Raw genomic sequence first — 13,272 nt, forward strand, 5'->3', positions numbered from 1 at the left:
TCTAACTATTTGGTCTGATTGCTGTACGAGTGTGTACTTTACATTCCAAATTAAGGAACAGCAGAAGAACAGCTGGTACAAGCCCACTCAGGGGAGCGTTAACTGCCTTAGCGGTGTACTCCTCCACACTGGGGTATATATCTCTATAACCTAGGGGACACGCGTATTAGCATATGAGCACGGAAAGGCAATTAGATCGGACCAAGCGTAGTGAACTGCTTTCTGTGCAGCGTAACATTAATAGAAGGTCATGCCAGGCTCAAGTAAAAAATTGCTGTACGTATATAAAAGACATTAAGTGGAGAGTGCAGTATACATTTGTATGTACAAAGCATACTCATGGAATTTCTTTGTTTCAAAGTGTAGGGGTGTGTGTGTGTGTGTGTGTGTGTGTGTGTGTGTGTGTGTGTGTGTGTGTGTGTGTGTGTGTGTGTGTGTGTGATCTCTGCAGGAAGGCTAGTGCACTGAGCAAAGTGTATTTTTAGTTCTTTATGCAGGTCTTTCAAAATGACTAATTATCTGAGTGTGACCCTTGCAGAGAGCATTCCACTCAGCCCCACTCCCCCCCACTCCCTCGCCCCTTCTCCCGGCACTCCATTCTTCCTCATCACTCCCTCCCTGCACTGTTTCCCCATGATCTATGTTTCTCCAAGAGAGAGGAAGTGTGGGACGACTCGAGAGTGCCCTCTTCTTCTCTCCCAGCTTCATTAATCCTTATCCTCTTTATTTATTTGCCTTTTCATGCTGTCGTGTGTGTGTGTGTGTGTGTGTGTGTGTGTGTGTGTGTGTGTGTGTGTGTGTGTGTGTGTGTGTGTGTGTGTGTGTGTGTGTGTGTGTGTGTGTGTGTGTGTGTGTGTGTGTGTGTGTGTGTGTGTGTGCGTGTGACTTCCAGACTAATTTACCTCAGACACTCTCCTATGTCTGGAGGCACTAGTAGCAGATAACATGAGATAGAAGTGTAGTATTTCCTTTTTTTTTATCTCGCCGTTGTTACACATGCAGGGTATTAACACAAAATTGATAGTTCCATATGTTCCTCTGCATTTTAAAGAATGTTTGGTCATACATCGCCAGTATCTCAGCAATTAAGGCTTGTTTACATTAGTATTCCTATCTTTGGCAGGCAGTTTAATGCAAGGCAACTTTTCAGTGAGACAGAATATCATGAAAGCGTTAGAGCACCAGCATTTGAGGGTTAAATAGCTTCTTGCTTTTAGGGCTCAGCAGTGCCTCTCTGACAGGCCTGGGAGTTGAACTTGCAACCTTTTGCTCAGTAGTGCAGAACCTTGACAGACCCAAGAGGATTTAGATTCTTGGTGTGTTTTTTTTTTTTTTTTTTTTTTAAATATTATTTTTTTATTTTTTTATTGCTTTGGCCTCAGTTGGCTGAATGATTTTGTAAATTGCTTTTGATAAGAGCGCCTGCTAAATTATAAAATGTAAATGTGACTCGTGATTAATGGTGCGTTCAGGAGGAACTCGCGGATTTGTGCTTCCGACATGGGTGAGCCAAACACGCAGCATGCTCAAATCGTTCAAGTGGGCGATTTCGGGGAGAGACGGCTGCTGGAATATATTGAGTCCAAGCACACACTAGCTCACGACTAAGGTGAGCTGCTACAGAGCCATGATGAGCTCAGTGCAATGAAAAACACTTGGGAGGAATGTGTGTGTAGTCCAGTGTTTAAAACATGAGACATATTTCTCAATTAAATGCGATTTCATTGATTAATACTAATCTTACTTTTAAAAGGTAACTCTGTTAAATGATGTAGAATGAGAGCGATGGAGGCATGTAGTGTTAATTTGAGCCAGCGAGGATGTTGGTACTGATCGGGATTATGACTAGAGTAGTGTAATGAACATGGTGGAATAGTGCAGTGTGTCTGTTGCAAAACTCCAGCACCTTTGGATTTGAGCTTCAGCTCAGGTGTGAGCGCCGTGTACGGTTTGTTCAGGACTTTGAAAACACACACTCAAATCAGATACTAAACTCAGTACAATCACGCTGAACCGACGTATGCATTTGAATCGAGTCAATGCAGTGAGCGGGAAGTAGTGACAGAAACAATACAAACATTAGGAATAGCAGCTTTTCATTGGCCTGTCTTTTGTAAGTCATTGCAAAAGTCATAGTATAACTAAAATTACACTGGAATTACATTTAGCCTCTATCTTTCATTCCTGCCTTCTATTATATTGAGCAACAATAAAATTAGCTAAATCTCCAGCTTTTATAAACACTATAACAATGAGCCGTTCATATGGATTCGTTGTCAGCACAGTAAACATTGTTGTGTGTTGTGTAGAACGCATTGTGCACCTCGTAGCTTGCTCATCCTAGTTGTTAATCACAAACGCTTACAAATTCCATGGTCGTGATTTTTATTTTCGCCTCAGACCGGTTTTTTTTTTTTTTTTTTTGGTAATAACACTGAATAAAGCATGATGTTGGGAACACCTCTAACTAGGTGTGAGTAGAATAGGACTTACATTTTAATAAGACGGAGGAAGTGTGGGAGCGAGGAGTGAAACATGGAAAGGAGGGCTGGTGTGTGAACAAGAAGCGGATGTAGCGTGACCGCTGAGGGACAGGGTGAATAATCCCCATTAGTGCGTCCCTATAAATGCACACGACTGTGTGAGACTGAGTGAGAGGACTTGTTCCAGAGTCTCCTGCCCGAAAAGTTCTTCACCGAATGCCAAATAGAACACAGTATTTGTTTCAGCCTTTGACGCTTCGACAGCACTGTGTTGTATAGCGTGTTGTGTTGGTTATGTAACAACAATGAACTGTTTATGGTTTGTGTTTTGTTACATTTTTAAAAAATGTATTTCTTTACTCTTTTTCTTGCAGTATAATTACGAGGGAAATGACATCAGCGACCTGCCAGTGGATCTCTCCGTGGTTTGGAACGGAAACTTTGTCATCGACAACCCCTACAACATAAAAGGTACGTCTGCGAATATCCTGCGGTGTGACAAGCTGACCAAGAGAAAGCGCTGCATGGAGTGTTGGGCATGCGCTTGGTGTAACTCCTGCTGCTTTTCTACCTTGTGTGTGCACAGCTCACCTGTATAAGTGCTACGCTCTGAGGGAGAGCTGCGGAATGTGCTTGAAGGCAGATCCGCGCTTCGAATGCGGCTGGTGCGTGCAAGACAAAAAGTGCTCGCTTAAGCAGGAGTGCGCGTCACCCGAACAAACGTGGATGCACGCGTCGACCGGCAATAGCCGCTGCACGCATCCCCGCATCACCAAGGTGAGCACCGGAGACTCGTATTCCCACTGATCTATTTCCCTTGTCTGATCTATTTAGACATGCTTGTGTTTCTTAAAGCACTTAGTATATCTATAGTAAGGTTTAAATAATATATACCACAGACTCCCACACAAACAAATAGAATTGTATTATTAAACCACTCAAACGAAAGAGTGCGGTTCTTGTTGTCTTCTGGCTGATTGCATTAGGCGGTGCTTTGTTTGGAACAGGTGATGTCAGACCTCCCAAACACCCAATCAGCATAAGCGGTCTTCTTACATTAGCTTCGGTTTTCCCCCAACCACAAAAACTAAAACTGACATCTCTCCTGCTCACTTAGTCCCTTTCTGCCTCTTTGTGTGGAACTGTGTTGAGTTTCCATTTTTCTAGCATTTTATTTACACTAGTTTAGTCACTTGTGTGTAAAGGATCTGCCTCATATCTGTGAAACAGTGACTGTAATGAGAATTAGCATAGCAGCTGCGCTACGATATCAAAAGCTATATTGAGATATAACCTACGTAATGCACCATATGCTTAAAAAACACTGTCATTCAGAGCAAATTACAAATAAAATATAAAAAAAAGTGACACTCATCTGTTACTATTACTTTTAAGACACAAAAAAGCACGGCTGCAGAAAGTTTTATGAATGTTTGGGATAGTTTTTTCTCCAACTAGAAATGCTGGACTGATTTGTAGGGGTGAACAAATCTCTAGCCCGGGGCTACTGTCTGAGCTCTTCATTTTTTATTCATTATTGTCTGGTTCAGGTAAAATTCTACATCTTATCTTAATTCTACATTTTGTCATGTTTACATGCACAAATGTTTTCATTTGGTTTGTAGACTCTTCAGTCTTGATGTCCACCTCTAGCTGCGCTACACACACACACACACACACATCTGACTGATAGTAGAATGCTATTTTTTTTACTAAGCAGTTTAATTAGCATGCGCAGATGACGGGTGATCTCTCCTGAGCGATTGGGAGGACAAAACGCCACAGCTCGTAGCGTAGCCGAGGACTTTTGGTCAAAGGTGTAACTATGCTCTAATCTTCGTGAATGTCTCGGCAGGTGTTATAACGCTGTTAGCTTCCATGCTTGTTAAACTAGTGACTTTCCAGGAAGCCTGAAAATAGTTCTAGGCAGTTTGTTGAAATCTAGAGAAATGTGTTCAGACACGTTCAGTAGCCAGTATATAACTGCTCTTTTCTCATTAATAAGTAAGTGTAAATGTTCAGTGAGTGTGAACTTAAGGATGCATGGCATATATAAAAATATGAGCCACGAGGAAACATGAAAAGTGGATATATCACTTTTTAATCGAATAAGCACAGATGTGAGAAATGGGATGTAGAGACAGAACTAAAGGGGTGTGTGTGTGTATGTATGTATGTATGCCTGTGCGTGCTGCTATAAGCCTCAGGTGCTATAGGAACAGTGTGAGTTTGGGCCACAAACCATCTGTTGCTGTTGGTAACAGTTACAGTGTGAGTGCGTGTGTGTACACTTAGCTGGAGACATAGGTCATTGTATCTGTGTAATTTAGCGCTGATTCTACCCACTGAGACACCACAGCCTGTCATGCGAGTGTGAGGCTCAGCGTGTCGGCGGGTGTGTGTACGTCTCTCTCTGTGTGTATACATGAGGTTTTGGCACACAGTGGTGGTTTGGACTTTCATTCCCATTCATTTCTAGCTCTCGGCTTCCTCAGCCTCATTTTTTTCTCCTTCACTTGCATAGTTCTTCTTTGTGCAAAAGATTTGCTTTCTTATCCATTTTGCTACTAATTGAATATTAACTGGTGGAGGATTTATGGGAACTCAAGCCCTGCCAAATGATGGTCCTGCTTTGTTGTGTGTAGCGCAGTGTGTGTGGGGCTGAGCCGTGACTCGCTGGATTAACTGGTAATTTCATTAGGAGCAGAAAGAGCCATGGACACTACTACAACTATCCTCATAGCTCTTGTTGGAACTTTCCTTTAAGAAAACCTCTTCCTCGTTCCACTCTTTCCTGTTTGTCCCACTTTTTCTTCTTCCTCTGCCCTGCACTCTGTTCTTATTCACCTCTCTCCACTCTCTGTTCACAAAACCTCCCTCCTGAGACTTTGTGTTATCTCTCCTCTTATTTATTCTCTTCTCTCTTCTTTGCCTTTCCTCACCTTCACCTCTTTTCTTCACTTACATTTATTCTTCTTCTCTTATCTCCTTTCTTTCTCTCCCCTTTTAGTTCTCCTTGATTGTATTTCTCTTTATTCGTCTTCTCTTTACCTTCTCTTCTCTTTACCTTTTCTTCTCTTTACCTTCTCTTCTCTTTACCTTTTCTTCTCTTTATCTTCTCTTCTCTTTACCTTTTCTTCTCTTTATCTTCTCTTCTCTTTACCTTCTCTTCTCATCTTCTCTTCTCTTTACCTTCTCTTCTCTTTACCTTCTCTTCTCTTTGCCTTCTCTTCTCATCTTCTCTTCTCTTTACCTTCTCTTCTCTTTACCTTCTCTTCTCTTTACCTTTTCTTCTCTTTACCTTCTCTTCTCTTTACCTTTTCTTCTCTTTATCTTCTCTTCTCTTTACCTTCTCTTCTCTTTACCTTCTCTTCTCATCTTCTCTTCTCTTTGCCTTCTCTTCTCATCTTCTCTTCTCTTTACCTTCTCTTCTCTTTGCCTTCTCTTCTCATCTTCTCTTCTCTTTACCTTCTCTTCTCTTTACCTTCTCTTCTCTTTACCTTCTCTTCTCATCTTCTCTTCTCTTTACCTTTTCTTCTCTTTACCTTCTCTTCTCATCTTCTCTTCTCTTTGCCTTCTCTTCTCATCTTCTCTTCTCTTTACCTTCTCTTCTCTTTGCCTTCTCTTCTCATCTTCTCTTCTCTTTACCTTCTCTTCTCTTTACCTTCTCTTCTCTTTACCTTCTCTTCTCATCTTCTCTTCTCTTTACCTTTTCTTCTCTTTACCTTCTCTTCTCTTTACCCTTTCTTCTCATCTTCTCTTCTCTTTACCTTCTCTTCTCTTTGCCTTCTCTTCTCATCTTCTCTTCTCTTTACCTTTTCTTCTCTTTACCTTCTCTTCTCTTTACCCTTTCTTCTCATCTTCTCTTCTCTTTACCTTCTCTTCTCTTTACCCTTTCTTCTCATCTTCTCTTCTCTTTACCTTTTCTTCTCATCTTCTCTTCTCATCTTCTCTTCTCTTTACCTTCTCTTCTCATCTTCTCTTCTCCTTCTCTTTACCTTTTCTTCTCTTTACCTTCTCTTCTCTTTACCTTTTCTTCTCATCTTCTCTTCTCATCTTCTCTTCTCTTTACCTTCTCTTCTCATCTTCTCTTCTCTTTACCTTCTCTTCTCTTTACCTTCTCTTCTCATCTTCTCTTCTCTTCACCTTCTCTTCTCATCTTCTCTTCTCTTCACCTTCTCTTCTCATCTTCTCTTCTCTTTACCTTCTCTTCTCTTTACCTTCTCTTCACCTTCTCTTCACCTTCTCTTCTCTTTACCTTCTCTTCTCATCTTCTCTTCTCTTTACCTTTTCTTCTCGTCTTCTCTTCTCTTTGCCTTCTCTTCTCCCCTCTTCTCTCTTCACCTTCTCCCTTTTTCTCTACTTAACTCTTTTCTACTCTCCTCTCTATACCTCTCCTCTCCATCCTTCCTTTTTGTATCATTTTTCTCTTTATTCTCCTTTCCTCTACTCTATTCATTTTCTCACCTCTTATTCTCTGATTCCTCTCCCCTTGCCTCCTCTCCTGTTTGAGTAGGATGGGTGATTAGTTTTCTCCTCCTCCAGGCCTTATTTAAGGTGTGATTAAGAGCAGCTGAACTCCATTGTCACGTTTTAACACACTTGTTTCTGCTTCTCCTCTTCATCGCCCCAATGCAGTGCACACGTTCTAGCCTCTTACCTCACATCTCACGCTTTCACACGCACTCTTCGTCACTTCTTTTCCGCCGCATTAACATCCTTACAGGTGCGCACCAGAGGTGAGGAACAGTGAAATGAAGAGAAGCAGTTCATCGAGCTTTAACTCGAGAGGGCTTCTGAAGTTCTCTCTGTGCTACATGAGTGCACACTTTGTGTAATGACTGATGGCTAAAAGCACTTCGTTCTCTGGCACAGTTGTTCCCGGAGACGGGGCCGCGCCAGGGAGGCACGCAGCTCACCATCACCGGAGAAAACCTGGGCCTGCAGTTCCGCGATATCCAGAACGGCATCCGCATCGGGAAGGTGGCCTGCCAGCCTGTGGAGGAGGAGTACATCAGTGCTGAGCAGTGAGTTCCCTCCAATTCATCATCTCTTCCTCTCGTTTTTCACACAGTAATGTAAGGTGCGACTCACTGCATACTAATTTACTGACTCTGGCCCATTAGGTAATGGCTGGTATTGAGCCCTTTGTAATGTTTAGCATTAGTCCATTGTAATGGCGGTGTAATAACAGGATCTAATGTGTGAAAGATAACTGCACTTTGATAACACTCTCACTGAGGGGCACAATGACTGTGACGGCCGTTTAACCTTGCCCAGGGGAGCTGATTACCTCTCGCTATTAAGATGAGCAGGTTTAATTGAACCTGATTTGTCGTTTCAGGATCAGGCAAGGTGAACAGCCCTACCCTCAGACTGTGTGTGTGTGTGAGAGAGTGTGTTAATGTCAGAGGTCATTGCAAGTTCATTTAGACAGGAAACCGATACACTTAGACAATTATGCACCACACACTTTATTTGCCATGCAGCATGATTTATTAAAGTAACTAAGTGTGAATCAGAAGCTCTTGTAGGCGTTCACAAAAAAAAAATTTGTCTGTCGTCTCTGACCAGATTTGTCATAATCTGGCTGCTTTGTAATCGCCATGGGGATGCTGTTGCCGTGGTAGCGGTTGTATTGGAACATAGAGATGTGCGTCTCCGTGGGCACAGTGCCATGGCCACCTGCACAGGGGAAGGAGGCAGGGGAGCTGATAACCCACTATAGGAGGAGGAGATGCCCCAAGGCATGATGGGAAGGGTGGACATATTTCATTAATCACAGGGATGCTAATAACACACACATATATACACACACACACACACACACACACACACAGATCCCAGCTAATTAACCCACTAGTGAGAACACATGCAAAAGGTCCATTTGTGTGTATGTGAGAGAGAGAGAGAGAGAGAGCCCTCAGGTACTATACCAACTCGGCTCTGCTCTCCTCACTATCCTGTCTTGCTCCTCGATCACTGCTGAAATGGGTTTTCATTAGAGCAGTGGGGGGCCTTAGGCTACTTCCAGAGCTCTCCCAGCTCTCCCTCATTCATCTCTCATCCATCCATCTCTCTCTCTCTCTCTCTGCCCCCCTCCTCTGTCTTTTCAGCACTGTGTTCAACTCACCAGTGAAATTACTGACATGCTTGTTGATGAATGGTTTTTACATTTCATCAGAGATGAGATGAGAACATTGCACCCTGACATAATTAAAAGATTTTAATCGCAACCAATTATTGACCAGAAAATGACAAAATGAAAATCTCCAGTAACCAGCATGATGTCTGTCGGCTCCCCATGTGACCTGAAAGCTAAAGGGTTTCTTTTCATGTCCTCTGGGTTTGTACTACAAAACCTTGTGCTGGGACATGCCTCTGTTTTACTGTGCTAAAGTAGGTTTGTCTGTCTATTTGTCTATATAATCTATCTATCTATCTATCTATCTATCTATCTATCTATCTGTCTGTCTGTCTGTCTGTCTGTCTGTCTGTCTGTCTATCTATCTACAGCATCTATCTATCTATCTATCTATCTACAGCATCTATCTATCTATCTATCTATCTATCTATCTATCTATCTATCTATCTATCTACAGCATCTATCTATCTGTCTATCTATCTATCTATCTATCTATCTATCTATCTATCTATCTATCTATCTATCTATCTATCTATCTATCTATCTATCTATCTATCTATCTTATTTCTCTGTACTGCTGAGTTTAAAACGACTCAGTTACAGATGATCGCTCCTGCCGTTACGTGACCAGAGCATAACAGCTTCATTTAATGCTATTTTGCATCAAAAAGTGAACAGGGCAGAGGATGATGTTAGCGATGTGTGCTGGTTGTTTGAGTAGGTGTAAAACATGCATGTTTTCGCATTGTGCTTGTAGGATTGTGTGTCGTGTAGCTGATGCTACGGGCTATCGGGTGCAGGAGGCTCAGGTGGAGGTGTGCGTGCGAGACTGTCAGCCCGAGTACAGAGCCGTCTCCCCTAAAGCCTTCACTTTCGTGGTGAGTACACAGTTACTTCCAGCTGTGTAGTGCTAGTAGTCCTTAAAAAATGTTTAATGTGTATTTTACTGTGAATGGTATGCAGGTCGATGTTTTAATAAAGGTGGCCGATATGGCAAAAATATCCTATGTACAACATATCCTATATATCAGCTGTATGGTGGCATGATGTGGTGTTTATTATTTTCTGAATGCCGCATGTACTAAAGGTATTTAAAGTTACTTATACCACAGCAGTTTGTCAATGATGAAAAAAAAAAAGAATCATATTTATTTATTAAAGAAGACAAAGCATATATAATGACATGATGATGTAATTCTGTGTCCTAATGACTTCCTTTTGGTTGAACTGTTGAGATGAAAAGCAACATCTTCATCTCGATTTGTTATAAATCACTGCCACAGAGAAATGTTCTCTATGCTGATGTTCTTCTGTGGAGGTTGTATGTTCATGAACATCACAACTGTATCATCTGAATGTACCTCACGAGTATCTCGTGTGTGTGTGTGTGCGTGTACGTCCTCAGTCTCCGTACTTCACACGGGTGATGCCGTCCCGTGGTCCGTTTTCTGGCGGGACAAAGATCACCATCCTTGGTAGCCACCTGAACGCCGGTAGCGCTGTGTCCGTCAAGATCGGTCTCAATACCTGCCGCTTTGAGAGGTAACCTTCATCCCCCTCTTTACAACCTTTCTTTTTATTCTGTTTCCTCTGGATCTATATACACGATCCAATTGCAGCCTTTACATAGAAACATCCCAAAGTGAATTGAGAGTGTGTTCAGGAAAAGAGCATCCATTCACCCTGAAGTGTGTGACGTGTTAATCTCATAAATATCTGTCTGCTCTTATGTCTGGGTGACGGGTGGAGATTAGTTCACAGGCTCCGCAAGTGCACACTGTGATTTTTATTTGGTGTGATGGAGGAAATGCAGCTTCTTCCAGCGAGCTCCCACCACCAACACTTCAGTATTCCCAGCATCTGGCATTCAATCGTAGCTAGGTGGTTTATCCTATGCTTAAAGCGGTTCCTCATAGCAGAAATCCACTTCCATACACCCTATCTGCATGCCCACACACTGTCTGACATGTTGTAAGGAGCGACAGGCATGCAGGAGGATTTGAAGGCACACAGAGGGTAGCTTGATTTGGGCCTGCCAAGTGGTGTGTGTGTGTGTGTGACAGAGAGGGAGAGAGAGAGACAGAGAGAAAGAGAAAAGAAGGGTTTTGTGTACTTTCATATCTGGGGCGGCCCACCATGTGGGCTTCTACAGCCAGACTCCAACAGCGTGCAGGAACCAGAGCCTTTCGCCTACACACACTTCATACCTCACTGAGGCGGATGGGCTGCTTTTCTTTTATGAATAAGATGAGTGCTTTTATGTGTGTGTGTGTGTGTGTGTGTGTGTGTGTGTGTGTGTGTGTGTGTGTGTGTGTGTGTGTGTGTGTTTGTGTGTGTGTAAAGGGCTTTTTGTTTAAGCAGTCATTCATTGGCTTATCTAGCGCCCGCAACATCTTCATGTCATTTCCTTGCCTATCTCTAGTTTTCACTCTCGTCTGCTTCTTTACACCTCTTGCCATCCTTTATATTCTCTTTCTCTCTCACTCTCTCTCTCTCTCTCTCCCTCTCTCTCCCTCTCTCACACACACTCTCTCTTTCTCTCTCTCTCACACACTCTCCCTCTCTCTCTCTCTCTCTCTCTCTCTCTCTCTCTCTCTCTCTCTCTCTCCCTCTCTCTCACACACTCTCCCTCTCTCTCTCACTCTCTCTCTCTCCCTGCACTTCTGACAACAACCTTGTCAAAATATGTACAGAACTCTGTGGGTATCTCGGCTGCGTGTTGTGAAAAATGGTTGCCAGGGCAACACGGAGAGAGGATCAGTATAAGAATTCCATGCACACACGCTCACGCATGCTGAGACACACTCTTCATCCGAATCAGGAAGATGAGAGAAGTGTCTAGCTTTTGTTTTATTCGTTCCTTATTATGCATCCTATAAATTTTGTCCTGAATGTTCTGTAGTAGTGCTTGGAGAAACACACCACACACGCACTCTTGCACACACACACACTCTTGCACATGCACACACTCTTGCACATGCACACACTCTTGCACATGCACACACTCTTGCACATGCACTCGTGCACACACTCGCGCGCGCGCACACAAAATCTACTGAATGAAAGTTGCTGTAAACAGTGTTTTAAAGTCAGGATGAGAAAAATAGTAGGTTATTGTAAGCTCTGACATTCTTTCACATGCTTGTATAACACTACATAATATTATAGGAAAACACATAAAACAGTGCAGGCTGAACAGGCTGTTCATTCGAAAAATTCAAATGTAGTGACTTGAAATTATTTAGAATTAGGCATTATAATTCTATACTAGATAGAGAGGCAATTTCATAAATTGGTTAAAATATAAAAAAACACCGTATTCCATTTATAGTCCCACAGGGTAGAAACCCAAATAGCTTCCTGTTTACTAGATGTGTTCAGTGCATAAGGTGCAGTGCAATATTATATTACATAAGGTATAGTAGAAATTGCTTAGTTGCTCAAGCTCAAGCCTATTATATTAGAATTTGAGTGTTGAGTAAAACAAAACGGAGTGCAAAAGCTATCTAGTATAAAATTTCACTCTTGGGACAAATTGGTCAAATTAGGCAGCATTTAAATAGAAAAATAACAACAACAAATACAAGAAAAAGCAAAACAAAACAAACGCTGCAAAAAAGCATGTCATAAAGGACCTGGGCTTACTGACAGCAATTGTTCTGCATCAGCTAACATGCCTTTTAGTCAGGATTTCTAAGACGCATGTTTCCATTGCCGTACATTAACAGTGGAATATAGCATTTTAAACTCTTTTTTTTTTTTTTTTTGTCCCCAAACAAACATGTAAATACTGTGAAAATTCTAATAGCATCTTTACTGTGGCATTTTTTTCTGCAAGCTTTAATGGAAGTACATTAAGGCTAGGGCTTTTCATGATGAGAATTATGTATTAAAAGCAGCAAGCGGGTTGTATTATAACAACACAAGCACACACAAAAAAACAAAAAAACGCATTAGGGATTGATTTTGAATTGCATCCCTGCTTTCTGTGTCCACATACAGTTGAAGCATAAGTTTCTTCAAGATTCTTACCTTTCCTTTTAGTTGTCTGTTTGCATGTGATGACCTGTGTGTGTATGTGTGTGTACTTGTGCCTCAGGCGCAGCGCGAGAGAGATTGTGTGTGTAACTCCAGCGGGTTCGGCAATCGGCGGCACTCCGGTGATGGTGGACATTAACTTTGCAGAGCTGAGGAACCCTGAGGTGAAGTTCAACTACACAGACGACCCAACGATATTGAAGATCGAACCCAACTGGAGCATTACCAGGTACACAGACGAAGACAAATAGATGGAGGGATAAACCGCTACACTGAGAGCAGTGTGTTCAGAGAAGTATGGCCATATGTTTGAATTAGTAGTGTTACTGAAGGACTGAGGATGCGTAGGTGGACAGTAGCAGCTTAATCTGTGTAAGACGTGCGTTTGTTGTGGCAATCTGACCGTTTTGGTGCGTGACTGAGTGAACGCATAGACTGCATTTTAGTTCAGGCCCTGTATTACATCCACAGTTGTCTCTTTCTCGAGTGTGCCTCATACGTGATGCACATTGCATGCTTGAGGGAGAGTGTGAAGATAAGCAGCCACATCTCCGGGGATCACACCCACCATAAGAGCTGACAGGGAAAAAAATGGCTGCCGGTGGA

At 42.3% G+C, this 13,272-nt stretch overlaps 1 protein-coding gene across 1 annotated transcript in view; it reads left to right on the plus strand.

Annotated features, from left to right (window-relative positions):
* The window catches only part of plxna1b (plexin A1b), a 199,802-nt gene that overhangs the window by 158,528 nt on the left and 28,002 nt on the right, over positions 1-13,272 (plus strand). The window contains exons 11-16 of the mRNA XM_027147335.2: positions 2,858-2,954; positions 3,070-3,260; positions 7,359-7,510; positions 9,386-9,506; positions 10,034-10,170; positions 12,728-12,895. Coding sequence (XP_027003136.1) covers positions 2,858-2,954; positions 3,070-3,260; positions 7,359-7,510; positions 9,386-9,506; positions 10,034-10,170; positions 12,728-12,895 — 866 coding nt within the window. The remainder of the gene's footprint in view (positions 1-2,857; positions 2,955-3,069; positions 3,261-7,358; positions 7,511-9,385; positions 9,507-10,033; positions 10,171-12,727; positions 12,896-13,272) is intronic.

This window comes from Tachysurus fulvidraco, chromosome 5, assembly GCF_022655615.1.
Source record: "Tachysurus fulvidraco isolate hzauxx_2018 chromosome 5, HZAU_PFXX_2.0, whole genome shotgun sequence".
Classification (NCBI taxonomy): Eukaryota; Metazoa; Chordata; class Actinopteri; order Siluriformes; family Bagridae; genus Tachysurus; species Tachysurus fulvidraco.